Source organism: Raphanus sativus, chromosome 5 (assembly GCF_000801105.2).
Source record: "Raphanus sativus cultivar WK10039 chromosome 5, ASM80110v3, whole genome shotgun sequence".
NCBI lineage: Eukaryota > Viridiplantae > Streptophyta > Magnoliopsida > Brassicales > Brassicaceae > Raphanus > Raphanus sativus.
Window position 1 is genome coordinate 274,251 of NC_079515.1, and position 18,217 is coordinate 292,467.

Sequence of the window (18,217 nt, forward strand, 5' to 3'; positions counted from 1 at the left end):
TTTTCTAAATACGCTTTGAAATCTGTAGTGAGTAAGTCACCAATTACAACCTCAATGTATTTGTCATAATCTACATCATAACTTTATTATGAATTTTCTAGTTGTTAGCAATCATGTTGTGTACAAACCAGTGATATATGTTTTCTCATCAACAGTCTTAACTCTGTTGCAATTATATATTTATTTCTTTTAAACCATTCATATTTCATAAACTTCAAACACGAATGTACATCTCAATAGCTTTCGCAAGTCACAACCAACGTAAGCACGTGTTTCTCCCAGGTTCTCAACAATGGAACCTATAGTTTCCATTATATAAAAAACCATCTATTTAATTAACGCATATTAACCGGGACTTTTAGTTATAGTGGTAAAAAATTTACAAATGTGAGTATCTCCATTTAGATTCAAATTCCCATCACTTAAAAAAATAATATTTTGGTATCACCAAGAATAGAAGACAGACACATGGCAACGTATAACTAATATAACTAGTATAGACCACTTATGTGTTCATTTTACGATGATCCACATGAACCACTTATTTCTTATGCTAATTTTTTTCAATGTATATGGCATATGTTTCTGCAGATGTAATAATTTGTTTTCATTAGTTTTTTCGTAATTTATATTTTTTTGTCGACGTTTCTTTATAATGTATTTGTAATCACGTTTTAAATTTCAATTAAATATTTTTGTTGAAAAAAAATAATTACAAAATAGAACTATTGGACTATGAATCATCATCATCTTCACCTTTCTATGCGTCTTCAACATATTATTGGGCCATGTTAAAAGAAACATTTACGTATAAACAATATTTGTCAATGACCTTAAGAATAATCAATGATTTGTAACAAAAAAAATGAATAAGAATATTCTGAAGACTGCAGTCAGCGTCTCGTTAATAATATTCAGAGGAAATATCGTGAAGTGAGGTAGATAGATCCACGTCGACAAAGACATGATCCACGTGGCAATATACACATCAGAGAAGAGAAGTTTGATGCACGGAAGCTGTTCTTTAACAATTCGGTGCGAGTCGCCATATTGTGGCACTGACGAGTCACGACACCACCTTTCTCCAAAGGCAAACCCTAAAGTTGATTTATCTTCCTTTTTTCTCAAGTAAAGCTTTTGCTTTTTCAACATTATCGCATTATTGATATCTAATAGAAATTTATCATCGAAAATAACACTTATCACAAACCAAAAAATCTGTAAAAATTATCTTCGTACTTAACTGAAACTGAAATTTTATCTTACAAATGTAGTGTAAAGTCTCCAAAACTTCCGGTACATAGAAGCTAAAACCATGCGTATATGTTTGCATCAATTGCGAATCATGGCTCACTGCAGGTAGGATAACATGTGTATCTCTGTATAATCGAGCGTTGAAACAAGTCTCGACTGGTAAAATGCGTTTTCTTTAAACCATTTGTTATCTAATCCCTCTAGCTCTGGAAATCCAGTATAATATTATACACTGCATGCGATTGGCGATGACCAATCACCATCAACTTTACATCTCTGCAAATATTGTAGATTAAACAATTAATCTGAAAAGACAGACATATAATTCCCACAAAGTCAGTCAATGAAGCTAAAAAGTTGTATAAAAATGTACCAAAGTATAGAACATTTGTTTTTTCCACGATCACTTTTAATTTATCACACCTTTTGACGTAATTTAGAACATGTAAGACATCGTAAGTTAACGTCATACTACAATCAACTTCACAATTATACAACGTACTCTTTATTTTATGTATAACATTCCTTGAATTAAGAAGCCACAAGTGCATAGATGCACCCGCTGTAATATATGACACTTGGCATATAGAGAGAACACGTGTTTTGTTCATGTATTGGCTATTCACTATACGTGCCACACGAGACCTACCTAACGACACACTTATTGTATGTTATTCTTAGTGATATACTGATATACCGGAGTTTCAAAAATCAAAGTTTGTTTGGGGCTTCTTTTATCTAAAATAACTAATTTATACTTCCTCCGTTTCATATTAAATGTCGTTTTAGAGAATTTTGTTCGTTGCAAAATAAATGTCGTTTTAGAGTTTCAATGCAAAATTTATTAACTCTATTCTCCATTCTATTTTTCTATTGGTTGAATTGTATCGGTAATGATGTTTTTATATTAAAAATATGCAAAATTAAATGTTTTCTTAATCCGTGTGTACAAGTCTAAAACGACACTTATAATGAAACAGAGGGAGTATATTATTTGATTTTTAATATTTAATTTATGTAACCCCAAGATAAATGATTTCAAACTCTAGACTAAGAAAATACTAACGAAACTGAAATTTCACAGAAAACTTTCCACTACTGATGTTTCTGATATAACTCGAACAATATGTGAAAGGAAAATTATAGTAAAATAGAAACACGTAAATAATATTAACTTGGAAAAGGAAAAATTAGCACACAAGAAGGTACATAAAAATAAAAAGAAACCTACGATTTATTGGAAAATGAAATGTACAGAAACAAGTTTTGATAAAATTGGAAGCCTTTTAAAAAATAAAATAAAAAGTTTTGATAAAAGAAATACAAAGTAGAACGTAAAAGACGTAAAATCTACTAAAAAGAAACCGATACGCTTAATAAAAATGGAAGAAAGATAACTTTGTTGTTTCTTTCTCTAATCAGTACATATAAGGATGAGATATAGCAAAGTAGATGGTAGATGGTCCATTTATAGTCATTACATACCGCATGGTGTTGCATTATTTCGATATTCATGTATATCATACTAATGGCCAGAAAAAAAAGAATCATCCACACTTTTTTGGTATTTACGTGATCCACTCTCTATATAACTAAAAGGGCGTCGTCGACAAAAATGAAAAAAAAAAGGAACAGAGGGATAAGACCTAGTAGACTTACTAGTGTTTAGTTATAAATAAATCAGAACAATATCTATCACAACCATTTTAAGTTGCTTTTTAAATCACGGTATTGAGGCATTTTTAACCTTGCTAGTGTTTAGTTATAAATAAATCAGCAAAAACAATCTATCACAACTATTTTAAGTTGCTTTTTAAATCGTGGTATTAAGACATTTTTAACCCAATTTCATTTTCTACTCTAAAATAAAGTAAAATAGAATATGAAATATAAAATACTTCAACCATATTTTATTTCTCATTTCATAATAGAGTTTATTCTATAAATTGAGTAATCCATTTTTTTGTGAAAAATAGATTAGAGCTGTAACATTTTAACCTCATATTCTATTTTTTAAATGGATTTACGTTATGCTTTTATCAAGATCCTCGGCTTAAATAGAGATTATGGCCAAAATTTTCATAATAGTTTAAATCTTTTATTAACGAACTCCTTTATGTATATTGTTACGACGTTCCAACAAAAGCATAAATGTTATGCTTTCACAGTATTTTTAGAGACTACTTACATAGCTGTTTACCAAATATCGTTCCCGTAATTCTCAGAATGTGGAATTTTAATCTGTTAAGTTTTGTATTTTACTATGGTGTTTTTTCTATGTCACAGACACATATATATTGTGCTTATGCTGGCTAAATTTCAGTTTTGTTAACAGAATAAAAAGTTCTCGTGTTGACAAAAAGCGTTAGCGTAACGGTTATGAACATATGAATCAACTAGGGTACATATTGAGTTTCCTAATCTACTTCAACCAAGTTGCCAGTTTCACGTATTTCCATTAAATATTCAGTCAGATTATTTTGCTCGACAATGTCGACATCTTAGACTCGAATTCTACAAAAAAACTCTTTATCTTTTTTTAGTAATTTTGTAATTCTCACGCTCCATCGTTGGATTTTCATTTTCTTCTGAATTTTCCCATATCGCTTCAAGTTAATAGATTGTTAACCTCAGTTATTTAAGTAACTGAAGTATTAGAAATGTTAGTTTTATAATATATATATAAATATATTCCCTATTTATATATTTTATATATATTTTATGATCTGAAGAACAGAAAAGGTATGGCAAGGAGAGAAAAAATAAAGGAAAAGTTATTTAACATTCTATGCAATTATGTACACATGTGAGTACATACTTTCACCCGTGTACGTATAGACACACATACATGTAGGCATGAAAGCAAATATATAAAGTTTCCAGGTATGGAAATTAATCTCTGCCATTAACGGAAGTTTTCAAACACCCAAAAGACTATGGGTCTAACTGGTGACCAAGGAATGGAAGGGAATAGTGTATTCCTTGCTATTCCTAATTGTTTTTACCATTTATGAGGAATAGTTTTTCGTTTTCGTTCCTTGTCATTCCTTTTATTTTAGAGGAATATAGAACAAATTTGTTCCTTGCTATAATTGATGAGGAATAATATTCCTTTCTATTCCTATAAATTTATTCCTCTGTATTTTTTCCCTACTCATTCCTAGTATTCCTCTAATGGTCACCAGTTAGACCCTATGATTTTAAAACTTATAAATAGGGAATTAATCTCACTAATCATCAACCTTTTCCCCCACTCTTCTACATACAAATAATCAACATCTCTCTCTTTCTCCACACAGACGACAATAAACACATAAAGACGGCCTCTAATGGATTTAGAACAGAAGACAAGAGGACTTGGCAAGTCATGTGCCCTTCTCATAGGTTAATAACTCACCTCTCTCTACTATTTTGTTTCTTTCAAAGATTCAGAACTTCAGAGAAATTAAAGATAGATATATTTTTATTGTAAAGTGATTGCTGGAATGGAGAGATATGCGTTCAAAGGAGTTGCATCAAACTTAGTGACATATCTAACAGATGTAGTGAAGATGAGTAATTCAAGAGCAGCCAAAACAGTTAATACTTGGGCTGGTTTCACTTCCATGCTGCCTCTCTTCTCTGCTCCTTTGGCTGATGCGTACTGGGATAGATTCTTCACTATCCTTGCTTCTTCTTCTGTCTACTTTGTGGTACGACCTTTTAAATTAAATATATCTATGTACATATTTGTGTCAGTAAATCTTGAATTACTCATGAATTATATAAATGTTCAAACTCTCTTCCACCGTCGAATATTGCTGTTCAGTAAGATTTAGATATTTGGCCTTCTTATATATGATCGATTATCGTTTCTTATTTATTTTAATATTTTACTATTATTGAAACTGTTCTGTTAATAAACTGATGTATGCTGATAATATTTGGTCTCATATGCATATGCTTAACCAGCCATGCAGTATCCAAGTCATGATGTGCACTAGGTAGTATTAGAACGAATAGTTTAAGACAGTCTTAAAATTAGAAAGTGAACATATGTGCTAAGTAGTGTTTGAAAAAAATGGTTTATACCATCTTAAATAGCAATGGGGTCACCATCAGATTATAATTTTCTTTAACCACTAATGGTGTTTATATATATGTTTCCTTTTTATAATTTGCTTGACAATGGAATTTCGATTATAAATGTTGTTGATAGTGCTCATAATGGGTCTTATCGGATCTTATTGGCAAAAAGCAGCTTAGTGGGAAATGCGATTTATTTTCCCTTTTGATACAAATTCGAATATTTATTTATATAATGATTATTATTGTAAAGGGGCTAGTGGGATTGACATGGACTGCATTTGCTGGGTCACGTTCAGCTACGAAGACAATCTCAGCCTACTTTCTCTACTCATCACTATGTCTTGTCTCAATCGGGTTAGGCGTCTTAAACCCTTCTCTTCAAGCCTTTGGTGCGGACCAGCTCGACCACGACCTTAATAAGGAATTTGAGCTTCTCTCGGGTGATCAAAAAGACGCTAAAGCTACCCGAAAGACTCAGTTTTTCCAATGGTGGTACTTTGGCGTCTGCGCTGGAAGCCTTCTGGGTGTCACTGTCATGGCTTATATCCAAGACACTTTTGGCTGGGTCCTAGGTTTTGCCATACCCGGAATAGCCATGTTCCTGTTGATCCTGCTGTTCTTGTCGGGTTGCGGAATCTATGTCTATGGTGCTGGTGCTGGTTCCAAGACGAAAACAACCCCTACACCTTTTGAGAAGATCCTTAAGCTCATCAAAGGGGCTGTAGTGAAGAAAAAGAAGAAGAAGCAGGGAAGCAAATATACACTTGCAGATGAGGAAGATTTGGATGCTATGGAGCTAGAGTGAGTTTTTTTCCACTACTCTTAAAAAGTTTTTTATTTTTCAAATGTGACTAAACCATAATGACCAATTCTTGATTTGTGTGCGTAGGCTACAAGAGAGGCCTCTCTGTAAATGCGATGATGACGCTGAGGCTGAAGACATCGAAACTGCTTCAACAACCCCACAGCAAATGGATGATGAGAGTTCGAAAACGGGTTTCTCTGGACTTGATACAATCAAGTTAGTGCTTCGCCTTTTGCCCATATGGACGATGCTTCTCATGTTTGCAGTCATCTTCCAGCTACCAGCGACCTTCTTCACTAAACAAGGTATGACCATGAAGCGAAACATCGGTTCCAGCTTCAAAATCCCTCCTGCGACCCTGCAAAGCACCATTACGCTATCCATAATCCTCCTCATGCCGCTGTATGAGAAGATCTTGATCCCTGTCACCAAAAGAATCAAGAACAACGGTCAAGGCATCTCTGTGATGGAGAGAATGGGAGTTGGAATGTTCCTATCCATCATTGCCATTGTTATCGCGGCGATGGTCGAGAGGAAAAGACTAGACATAAGCCAAAAGGTGAAGAGTTTACCTGATTACGATCCAGAAACAGTCCCGTTCAGCATCTTCTGGCTGCTGCCTCAGTACATACTCCTGGGAATCTCGGATATATTCACAGTGGTTGGGATGCAAGAGTTTTTCTACGCCGAGGTTCCGGTTAGAATGAGAACAATGGGATTTGCTCTGTACACAAGTGTGTTTGGCGTAGGAGGCTTTGTGAGCGCAGGGCTGATCTCAGTGGTGGAGGCTTATTCAACCTCAACAGGTGAAGGGCAAAACTGGTTTGCAGATGATTTGTCGGAAGCTAGGCTAGACAAATACTACTGGCTGCTTGCGCTAACAAGTACTATAAGCTTTGTGGTCTACGTTGTTCTATGCAAGTATTTCAAGAGTAGTAGTAGTGATCAAGGCAGTGAAGAAGAAAAAGAAAAAGCTCCTAAATAAGACAAAAGGAACAGTTTCGATTTCTTTGACTTTTAAAACTAACCGTTTGCCACAACACGAGTGAACTAACTGTAATAGCTTAAGAAGTAACTCTCTTATAAACGCAAAAGATTTTAACTTTATTATTTTCGTGTGTTTGGTTACATTACATATCATCAACAATCCTCCCAACGGACCAACAAACATTTCTAGAAAAAAAAGTCTGAAACTTTGATACCTTTAAGCGTGTGAGCTGATGATTCCATTAACACCAGTTTCCTTAGCTCCTAGGTTACTATCTTGTCCAACCTCGTCTTCTTCTTCATCAGAATCGAGAGTGAAGTTACTTAAATTTTCCATCTCAGCTCCGAGAGGCCGATACTTAGAGTGATCCTCCTCACGGAGATAACCTTTCCTGTTCGCAACGACAGAGAACAACGCAGTAGCTAAAACCACCATGAGAGCCAAATGGCAGTTAAACTGAAGCGTAGCTATAGCTTTGGCCCTGTGGTAATCACCGTGCCCTCTGCACTTGATGGTGAAATTGCCTCTGGTCTTCTCGTGAAAGGAGCAGTTGTTAGTGATCAAACCGGTGAAAAACGAAACACCCATCTGCAGAAACCACGTGCCTTGCAGAATCAAACCGATCCCGCGCCCTAGCTTCGCGAACTGACGATGCGTGGTGTTGTTAGAGTCGGATCTAAGGTCGAAGAGGGTGGAGAAGACGCAGATGGCGATGGGGACGAGCATGAGATCGTAGTAGCGATTCTCGATTCCGGATGTGTCCTTCTTCTGGAGGTAGAACATGAGAAACTCCTCGATGAAGCCGAAGAGGAGCAGCAGAGTCGTGATCGAAGACGGAAGAGCTGCAAAGGCTGCGTTTTTGGAGTTGGCCACCAGATGGCTTACGACGGCGTACACTAGGAATAAAACTGCGACGGCCAGGATCTGTAACTGGAGCATCGATCCGACCCGATCGCTGGATCCGATTGAGCTGAAGAAGGAGTAAATCGAGTTGGCGATAAACAGAGACGAAAGCAAAGCTGTGGGGATGGAAGACGATCCACTAGATTTGGGCGGAGACGGAGTGATCTGAGGCGCCATAGGGGAAGACGAATCATCACCGGTAGATGAATTTGGATCGAGGTACGATGAGTCCAGTGACTCCCACGCGCCGATTACTGCAAATCCTCCGCCGGCGACGGCGTAGCCCAATATACCCATGAATTCAACTCACTCTCTCTCTCTCCGAGTTTCACAGTATCTCTGCGAACCAGGCTTTACTTCTTTCAATGAACTTTGGAAGCTTCCGCCATGGACGCTTAACAGAACGAACAAACTCAACTTCGATCGGATTCGGGGACACCGGAATAACCCGACCCCAATAACCAAATTTGGTGGCCAAATAAAGCCCATTGGGTCTTAATTATAGAGATGTCTGTGAAGACCCAATTAGCCCATATTGAGTTTATTGGGCCACAATAATATAAAACACACGTGACAATCACCTGCCCCTGTGGATATGCTTCTTTCTTCATTTCTGTTTGCTTCGGGTGTGGAGAAATGTTGCTTCCTGTGTGTCACCACCAGCAGCAACCACTGTTACCTCCCAAAACCTCACCCGACCGAATTTTCCCGCCATTTCTGATTCCCAGAACCCTGATTTCACTACGTAGAGCGAGCTTCGCCGTCGTCCGTACTTCTTCCTCCGACCGAAAGACTCTTCCCCAATCCGCCATCCAGAGAATCGCTGATAAGCTCCGCAGCCTCGGGTTCGCGGAAGAAGAGACTAATCCTCATGATTCTACTCCGACTACGTCTGATCGAAATCCCCCCGGAGAGATATTCGTTCCGCTGCCGAACCAGCTTCCGATACACCGGGTCGGGCACACTATTGACACGAGCTGGAGCACGCCCAGTTACCCGGTTCCGAAGCCCGGGTCGGGTACAGCCATCTCCAGGTACCATGAGCTGAAGAGAGTGTGGAAGAAGGAAAAGGCCGTTGAGAGGAAGAAGGAGGAGAAGGTCCCGTCGTTGGCGGAGTTGACATTGCCGGCGGGGGAGCTGAGGTGGTTGAGGTCGGAAGGGATAAGGCTGACGAAGAAGATAAAGATCGGAAAGGCAGGGATAACGGAAGGGATAGTGAATGGGATACACGAGAGATGGAGGACAAGGGAGGTTGTCAAGATTTTTTGCGACGATATCTCCGCTATGAACATGAAACGCACCCATGACGTTTTGGAGGTTTGTTAAACATTTAATTACTCTTTTAACATTCCTTCAGATTGTTTTCGTGGAAGCTTATATGAATATTGTCAGCGAATGAGCTCATTCATACCATTAATTGTTAGACTGATACTTCATCATATGTGTATTGGCAGACGAAAACTGGAGGATTGGTCATTTGGAGATCTGGAAGCAAGATTTTGTTGTATAGAGGCCTCAATTATCACTACCCTTATTTTTTATCTGATGGGGATTTGGCACTTGCTTCTTCTCTGGAATCTGCTTCAGAGAGTGATAGTAGAGAGAAACAGACTACTGCAGAGTCTTCTGCCACTAGTGTTACTACTCATAAAATGGCTAAGCCCTTGTTAGTACAAGGCGTTGGTTCTCCGGATAAGGTTCGGTTTCAACTACCTGGGGAAGTACAACTAGTTGAAGAAGCTGACCGCTTGCTTGAAGGATTGGGCCCAAGATTCACTGACTGGTGGGCGTATGATCCTCTTCCAGTAGATGCTGATCTTCTGCCAGCTATAGTCCCTGAGTACAGGAGACCATTTCGTCTTCTCCCGTACGGCGTGAGTCCAAAACTAACCGATGACGAAATGACCATTTTAAGGAGACTTGGTAGACCACTCCCTTGTCATTTTGCTTTAGGTAAGCTCTTACCTGATTACATCTTCTTTTTAGACACTGGAGATTGTTGACTTATTCTGGCTTTTACCTTTTCTGTGACTTTCAGGTAGAAATAGAAATTTGCAGGGACTAGCCGTTGCAATTGTCAAGCTCTGGGAGAAATGTGAGGTTGCCAAGATAGCTGTGAAGAGAGGAGTGCAGAACACTAATAGCGAGCTCATGGCCGAAGAGTTAAAGGTTGCTGGTTTGCTTTAAATTATTATTGTTTCAATCTCAGTGTGGCTTTGTTTGCCAACAACAATAGGAAATTATGCAATTTGGAGCCCACATGACTGATGAGACGGAATATATATATGTGTCTGTTGCAGTGGTTGACTGGAGGGACTCTGATATCTCGGGATAAAGATTTCATTGTCTTGTACAGAGGAAAGGATTTCCTACCATCTGCAGTTTCTTCTCCAATAGAAGAGAGGAGGAGACAAACAATGATGATGGAGAAATCAAGTGTGCATGGTGGTAATAAGCTAACTGAAAACGAAGAGGAAACAAAACCTCAGGCTGGTACAGACGACACTGAACTAGAAGCTGAATATAAAAAGGGTCATCAAATGAAACCAAAACAGCTGAAATCTCCTGAGGCAATCCTTGAAAGAACTAGTATCAAGTTGTCCATGGTATGCATGCCCTAACAGCTGTTCTGTATTGAATCCATTGGGGTTTGCTGCACTTTTCTTGATGTTAAATCATTAGTTTTCTCTTTAGGCGTTAGAAAAGAAAGCAAACGCAGAAAGAATTCTGGCGGAGCTGGAGAGTAGAGAGACCCCGCAACTGTCTGATATCGATAAGGAGGGTATTACTGAAGACGAAAAGTACATGCTACGGAAAATTGGCCTGAAAATGAAGCCTTTCCTTTTACTAGGTATGTCATTTTGTTTTCCTCCTTTGCCACTTGAAAGCGTCCTGAATTTCATGTAAATATGTGTGGTAAAAGAATAACTTTCGTGAATTAAACTTTCCTGTTCTGACATATCTTGTTGTGCTCTCAAGGTAGACGAGGCGTTTTTGATGGAACAATAGAGAACATGCATCTTCACTGGAAGTATAGGGAACTTGTGAAGATTATATGTAATGAACATAGCATGGAAGCTGCATACGAAGTAGCAGAAATCTTGGAAGCTGAAAGTGGTGGCATACTAGTTGCTGTTGAGATGGTAAGTAAGGGCTATGCAATTATTGTGTATCGTGGCAAGAATTATGAGAGGCCTTCATGTCTACGACCCCGAACACTTCTTAGTAAGAGAGAGGCTCTGAAGCGATCTGTGGAGGCACAACGTCGAAAGGTTAGAAAAAAAAATCATAAGAAATCCTTGACCTGATCATGAAGAAGCTCTAAGAAACTTCAAATTGATTTTGTGAATTCCTCACGGGAATTTCTAATTACTTTTCTGCTCTAACTAACGCAGTCATTAAAGCTGCATGTGCTGAAACTTTCCAACAACATTGATGAATTGAACCGTCTGCTGGTAAGTCATATGTGTTTTGCTCAGCTTGATTTGCTTAAACAATCCTCGAAGATGGTCGTAACATTTGAAATGCTGGTCGAGGGCAGGTTGAGGACAGTACGACCAAGGAAACGTGTTCAGATGGGGAACCAAGTAACAGAGTGGTAAATTATTTACAGTTTTGTAGACTCACGTTAGCGCTTGATGCTACATTTATGCGTCAGTGATTTTCTCATTTCTCCATGTTGTTGTAGATCCAAGAAGAAACAGAAAATCAGAATGTTGAACCTGAGAAATCAAAAGGAGAAACTGAACTCGGCTATTCTTCTGACTCAACAGTTCCTTCCTCCGGTGAAGAGAGCTGGGAGGTAAGATTCTCATCTCCTATTTCTTGCATATGGCTCCAGTGCATATATTTTTATACGTCTGGTGACTTGGCATCTGGCAGAAATCTAGCATCACGTAAATCTGAATATATTAATATATTCTCTGATTACCAAAATCTGATTGTAACATTGTTGGTGTATATTTTCTAAGGATGACAGCGAAGATGAAGTCAACCAATCTACTACGAGCAGTCATGCCTATCAAAAGGATGAAAATGGGCCTGGCTCTTCTCGGAGACATGAGGGTGGTACTGCAAATATATCTGTACTTACAGAACCCGGTTTTGCCGAGGCTTCTTCATTTCATGATAGATCAACTGTAATGTCTAGAACTCTTTTATCTTTCCTCTTTGACACATATGTGAAGCGATATATCTGAAATAGTTTTACCTTTCAATGGATTTTAGCCGCGCAATAGCTTCCTGAATGCTAAGCGAAAGGTACCAACTGGACAAGAACTGGGATCATCAACTAAAAGTGGCTCACAAATCTCAGCTCTGACAGAGAGCCAAAGAGAAAATCATGGATTGGTCGCAGATCTGTCCAATAGAGAAAGACTCATCCTGAGAAAACAAGCCCTCAAGATGAAGAAGCGCCCACCCTTTGCAGTAGGTCAGTTCCGCTATACTCTTCGCTGCTAAGAAACCACCTGATTCGTATCTTAAATCCAATATTTTTGTCATTTTTCCTTCTTTTTTTTGGATAAAGCTCATTACACGACCTCAACGCCTTGTATAATTAATGGTTGATAAGTCAGTTACGATTAACCAGAATGACCCTTCAAATATTCCAATTTGTAGGAAGAAGCAACGTTGTAACCGGTTTAGCTAAAACTCTGAAGACGCATTTTCAGAGGAACCCTCTAGCAATTGTAAATGTCAAAGGGAGAGCCAAGGGAACATCTGTGCAAGAAGTCATCGCAAAGCTCAAGGTCTGATTCATATATATACACACGGCATCTTCTTGATCCGTTTGGGCTAACAAGTAGTGTTGAATGAAATTGTGCAGGAAGAAACAGGAGCTCTTCTTGTGTCGCAGGAGCCAAGCAAAGTCATTCTTTACAGAGGTTGGGGAGCAGAAGAAGAAATGCAAAGCTTTTACCCAAATAGCAATGTCAAAAACTCTATAAATCTAACATCATCTTCTTCACAAAGAGGGCTTGTTAATGATCCTCCTCCTGTATCTCCTGCCCTCATTGAAGCCATAAGACTTGAGTGTGGATTGGAGTAAAGTTTTTATTCTATTATGAATTAGATTTATATAGTTTACTCCTAGTTTTTACAATGTTGATCGACTATTTTCTTAGCTAAATCATTCAGGATGATATAAGTTAGGGAAATTCATCATTCATCCATCACAGAGGAGAAAAATATTTGAATCAATTTATCAGATGGTAGTTTATCAAAATACTATAAAACCTGAATAAAGAAAATATTCTATAAGTTTCCTCTAAAACTCGAAGTGGATAGAAACAAAACTTCATATTCATAGAGCAAACGATATAACATAAACTAATCTCCTGATCGAACCGCTCTAACTAAGATTTGATTTGCTAACATATCTCAGAGCGTTTTGAGAGAAGGGGAGGAAGAGAGCGGCTTGACTCGGATGGTTCTGGTGTAGAGGTTTGTGAGCGCAAAGAGTAAAAGCACAAAGACCACTTGAGCACTCACTATCCCAAAATGGCTTATGCTATTCCCTATCTCCATCCAGCTTCCTGTGTTTTTCACCTGCAGTTGATTTTAATTTTTTGCATTCAAATGTCAAGGTGCAGAAGCGCTTCTAATCCACAGACTCATATATGCTTTTTGACATAGATCAAGAATCATAACAAAGTGTGGTACTTACCAGAAAGAAGAAATGTATCGTCATTATGTCTGAAAATAAGATCACAAGGAAGTAACATCCCAGTCTTGGCACTCTCACTAATTTCGTTATTGCACTGAACGCACATCTGCCAGTTTACAAGTAGTCAAAGGGAAACAAGAAAGTTAAGAGACAAAATATAAAAAATCAGAGTGTATAGTTTTTTATAGCCAAGTAACTGTTAATGAATTTGGTTCAGCATTTATACTCACATGACAAGCATGAACGGTATGAAGAGCTTGAATATAAGAAGAGCTGCCATCAGAAAGGGCTGTCCAGAAATGCAATTATTCACATTAGACTACTATATAGAATCAAAAATTGAAAGAAAGAAAAAAGTGAGATTCTTCTTTTTTATCATATATATTCTAGATGTTGCATAATACTCACGCTGAAGATTGTGATGAACCGGTAGACAGATGATATCTCAAAACTTGCTATACTTGCAAAATTCCCAGTTCCAAAGAAGGCCACATTGAACAAAACCATCTACAAAACACAATCCAAAATTACCAAAACTTTGCTATAGTGTCCAAATGTAACACAAGGACCAAGGGCAAGAGAGAAGGTGACTTACAAAAATCAAAGGAATCCGCACATCTGATAGCTGCAAGTATCTCTCCTCACTTCCAATAGTGACATGTTCCTCTGTGTTTTGTTCTGATGGAGATGAATCTTTTGCTTTGCTAGAATGATGAGAAGCGTTCTCAAATAATATCCATGCCATTAGTACAACGGCTAGAGCACTGTAAAAGACAGCTTCATATCTGCAATCAAATAGCGGAGACATGAGAACAGAACACTGATCTATATAATCGGTGAACTCTCATTTATAGCCAAGTCTTGTAGAGAGACAAACCCAATAGACAGAAGAAGGAATGGAGGAGCGAAACCAAGAAATATTGAACTTAAACGTGAAAGGATACCATTTCCTGAAAACAACGGAAGAACCATCGACGAACCTGCAAAGACAGAAGACTGTCACAAACCAACGATAACTTAAAACACATTATGCAAACAGAACATAGGTCTGAGGATATTACCGGCAACTAACCAGTTTATGAACTGGTGTGACGAATGTAGTTCTTGATTCTGTGTTCGGTGCTTTGTTGACAGAGACACCATCACCGACGAAACTCCAACCAAAATAATCTGTTTACCATGAAAAAGTGAACTACTAGACGTAGAACCAAAATCTTAACCTTTTAAAAGTAGAAAAGGTTTATCTATCTATACCTGTATGAAATATAGCTTGGACCACATCGGCTTCTTGCTTTCGTGAAAAGTGATACTCTGCCAAAATTTGTTCCCTTCTGCATGTGTGTCTAGCCACTTTGCAGCAAGGCTTATTACTATTATGATAGCTCCACTTATAACTCTGCAACCAAGAGATTGTACCAACATGAAACAATGACCATTTCACAGCTAGAAGTTGACACTGGAGAGCAAAGATCTTTTATTTGTGTTCAACATAATTTCTATTCTTTAAACTCTACTGAATAATCATATCCAAAGTCAAAGGGAGTGAAGCGTTGTTCTAGATGAGTTTCGCCTCAAGGGTCACCACATCTGCTAAGTAATAAATTATGTTTCCGTGTCATGTATACCCACAAAACAGAGAAAACCTCAAGGGCTAGGAAAGGGACTTACACGAGGTTATTATTATCAGGAATTTCCGCTGGCATCAGAGTGAAGACAGACAGGAACCAACAAGACATACATACAAAAACTGGTATCCCAGATCTCCAAGGAATTGAAATGTGCAGCAAAATCGAAGACACAAAACCTGCTATCAAGAAAAACCAAGTGTAAAGCTTTCTCTCAGTGAAGCTATGGACCTGCAGGAGGTTGAAAGAACAATTGATCAGGACAATATATGTCTCCACCTCAGAAAAAAACGTAGTAAACCGATCCAATTACACATACCAATAATTCCACAATGACAATTGACACAGCTGCGGCAAATAGAAGTTTGATGAAGTAACCAGCCTTCCTTTCCCTCAAATACATCCACAGTCCTCTTATTAATCGATATTCACTAAAAATCTGTGTCCATAGAAATACTGTCATTCCAATGTATGCATGGTAAAGAGGGGGAGAGTGCTCCACCAAATTTAGCACAGTGAGAATTGCCATAAGCAGACAGCCTGATAGATATACCTGCGTCAGAATGATCAATCTATCTGAGAAAGGTGAAAAATTCACATAGATAGTACAGATATTTAACTATAATCAAGAAAACATAACAGCTAAAGAAAAATAAAGAGGTCTAAGCTTGTCAAAGTGAAGTATTTGCATTACTTTTCTGGAATCTTTTTTCTGCATAGATAATTGCCCTTTCTTGGATAAATCTCCTGATAGTGAACTATAACATTGCAGGACATGCAGAGCAAGTACGATCATCCATCCAGTGTATCCAAGGGTAATGACAGTCATCAGCATTAGCCAGTCATACGTTTGAAAGTAATGAAGGCCCTCTAGTGCCAAGTTTCTGAGGTCTACAGCCATTTTCATTGCAGCTTCATAATGTTTGGCAGAAATTAACTCATCAATCTGACTAAGCGATGAGGAATGGTCCACCAACGGCTTGAATGGCTTGAAAAATAAGGAGTTTGACATTTTTATAACTGATTTTGTCAAGGAGACCATAACCAATACGTAAATGGCAGACTATAAGCAATGCTCAGAAACAAAATCCAAAAATTAAAGAAAGCCATTTGAACTATGAGTTTAAGCTATCATGAGTTTGTGAGCAACAAAAAGGATACGTGATTTACGAAGAAGCTGATTAAGGATTTGTTTGGTATTAGCTAGCACAGCTTCAACTTCTTCTGCCTAAATATACAAAAAAAAATAAAAAAATAACGAGTATCAACCTCTGGAATATGTGTATATATTCCTCTTCCAATATAAACCAGTTCCCTAGTGAGTTTCGACCTCTCACCCATGAACACTAGTAAAAGTTCACATAAACATACCTCGTTCAACTTCATGTAACCGAGTGGTAGGTTTCCAACAGAGTTAACTGGGGATGGCAAACCCAAGAGCGTTGACTACAGAGATAGTAACAAAAAAAGTGTGAAACTAAAGAACTCGAAAATCAGATTCAACAACTTCGTTGTTTGATTGAGGGGGATGGATAACAAAAGAGAGGAGAGTCGGACCATAAGGGGTGCTATGTCAGCTTGGTTGACATCAACTCTCTCAACACGGTTAAGGCCCCAATCATAAGGTGTGGGCATATCATGAGCGTGCTTGTCCACAAAGCTAGTAACAGAATCAGAGTGACTTTGTCCAGTCGCTGGTCTGGGATATTTAATCCCGGCTCCCCAAGCAACTAACGGAGTATCAGTATTTGTAGGATGCCCATCGCCATGACTTCCTTTATCGCTCATGCCATGATCAGCAGTAAAGATATAAGAAGTGCGATTGTCTCGGTAGTAATCCTCCAAGAGATGGTAGACCCTTTCAGCGATCTTATCAACAACTTTGACATTGTTGAGATAGATGGAGGAGAAAGGGCGATGAGCATGACCATTGGAATCGCAACCAAGAAGGTGGAGAAAGAAAACAAGTTTGTCCTGGTGGAGAAGGGCTTTCAAGTTGGGATCATGGTGAGACCTATTGAGAAGGCTCTCGAATTGATCAAAAGACCACTCGTCTAAAAAGGAAGCATCTACAGCAAAGAAAAAGACTGCACATTACATTCCACTCCAGTCATAAACAAGAAGTAAATAAACAAGGGAAGCGAACCTGTAGCGAAGTCTTCGTACTCGTGGGGATAAGAGTTCCAGGTGGAGTGAGGTAGAGCACTGCAGAAAATAGGAATGATATCGGGACTGCCATAAGCAAAGGTGTGTCTGCTCTGATTGAAAACGGAATCAAATTCAACAGGATTGGCTTTCCATCCTTTGGTGACAGCACTGGGATCTTCGTAGAAGCCAGCGATGATAGCAACATGGCCAGGTCGAGACTCAGTGGGAGGACGAGCGTGAGAGACACCCCAACGACCCTGATTCTTGATGATATTCCTCAAGAAGGGCGCTCTGTAATTGCCGTCAACGTCAGGCTCATAGAACTTGTCTGCTCGTAATCCATCCGCTGATACATTTGACCGACCGATGAGTGAGTTAACAGAAAAAAAGAAGAGAGTATTGACTGAAAAAAAAACAAGGTAGGTAGGTACAGATGAGAAGGATGAGTCGTTTGGCGGGAGGGAGAGAGAATCTGGGAGGCACAGGATCCATGCCGTGGACTATGGGAGTTTTGAAGTAAATGTCGAAAATACTGAGCATGTATACTGCGTGAAGTGCTACCCCCAGAAGGACCAGCCATCTTTCTCTCCTCTTTAGCCATCTCCTTCTACTCTCCACCACCACCCCTCTTCCTCTATTCTCATCCGATCCTCCTCCGACGACTCCCAAGATCCCGTCGCTCCTCATCGTTTCTCTTTTTTTTTTTTGGTCTCCAAAATGAAAAAGACTTTTCTTAAAAAGAGGAAAGCCCAAGCTCA

General features: G+C 38.6%; 4 protein-coding genes across 4 annotated transcripts; 2 read left to right on the forward strand and 2 right to left on the reverse strand.

Annotated features, from left to right (window-relative positions):
• The first annotated feature begins 4,485 nt into the window (after positions 1-4,485).
• On the forward strand, positions 4,486-7,237 carry LOC108861563 (protein NRT1/ PTR FAMILY 5.9). The gene is made up of 4 exons (XM_018635458.2): positions 4,486-4,638; positions 4,729-4,946; positions 5,573-6,123; positions 6,212-7,237. Exons 1-4 carry the CDS (start codon positions 4,584-4,586, stop codon positions 7,110-7,112), a joined length of 1,725 nt encoding a protein of 574 aa, XP_018490960.1. The 5' UTR covers positions 4,486-4,583; the 3' UTR covers positions 7,113-7,237.
• LOC108861564 (uncharacterized) lies at positions 7,208-8,452 on the reverse strand. Its single transcript, XM_018635460.2, has one exon. It carries the CDS (start codon positions 8,313-8,315, stop codon positions 7,332-7,334), a length of 984 nt encoding a protein of 327 aa, XP_018490962.1. The 5' UTR covers positions 8,316-8,452; the 3' UTR covers positions 7,208-7,331.
• A 162-nt stretch (positions 8,453-8,614) lies between these two features.
• Positions 8,615-13,122, forward strand: LOC108861560 (CRM-domain containing factor CFM2, chloroplastic). Its single transcript, XM_018635454.2, has 13 exons — positions 8,615-9,335; positions 9,473-9,971; positions 10,057-10,187; positions 10,319-10,624; positions 10,713-10,869; positions 10,998-11,290; positions 11,414-11,473; positions 11,560-11,616; positions 11,707-11,820; positions 11,990-12,157; positions 12,246-12,450; positions 12,639-12,769; positions 12,847-13,122. Exons 1-13 carry the CDS (start codon positions 8,655-8,657, stop codon positions 13,066-13,068), a joined length of 3,024 nt encoding a protein of 1,007 aa, XP_018490956.1. The 5' UTR covers positions 8,615-8,654; the 3' UTR covers positions 13,069-13,122.
• A 78-nt stretch (positions 13,123-13,200) lies between these two features.
• On the reverse strand, positions 13,201-18,185 carry LOC108861562 (uncharacterized). Its single transcript, XM_018635457.2, has 16 exons — positions 17,891-18,185; positions 17,458-17,805; positions 16,869-17,380; positions 16,683-16,757; positions 16,473-16,539; positions 16,006-16,331; positions 15,631-15,864; positions 15,355-15,542; positions 14,941-15,082; positions 14,748-14,856; positions 14,564-14,666; positions 14,282-14,471; positions 14,095-14,193; positions 13,917-13,975; positions 13,687-13,792; positions 13,201-13,568 (listed from the first exon to the last, which is right to left on the reverse strand). The coding sequence occupies exons 1-16, from the start codon at positions 18,144-18,146 to the stop codon at positions 13,401-13,403; spliced, it is 2,982 nt and encodes a 993-aa protein (XP_018490959.2). The 5' UTR covers positions 18,147-18,185; the 3' UTR covers positions 13,201-13,400.
• Positions 18,186-18,217: the final 32 nt, after the last annotated feature.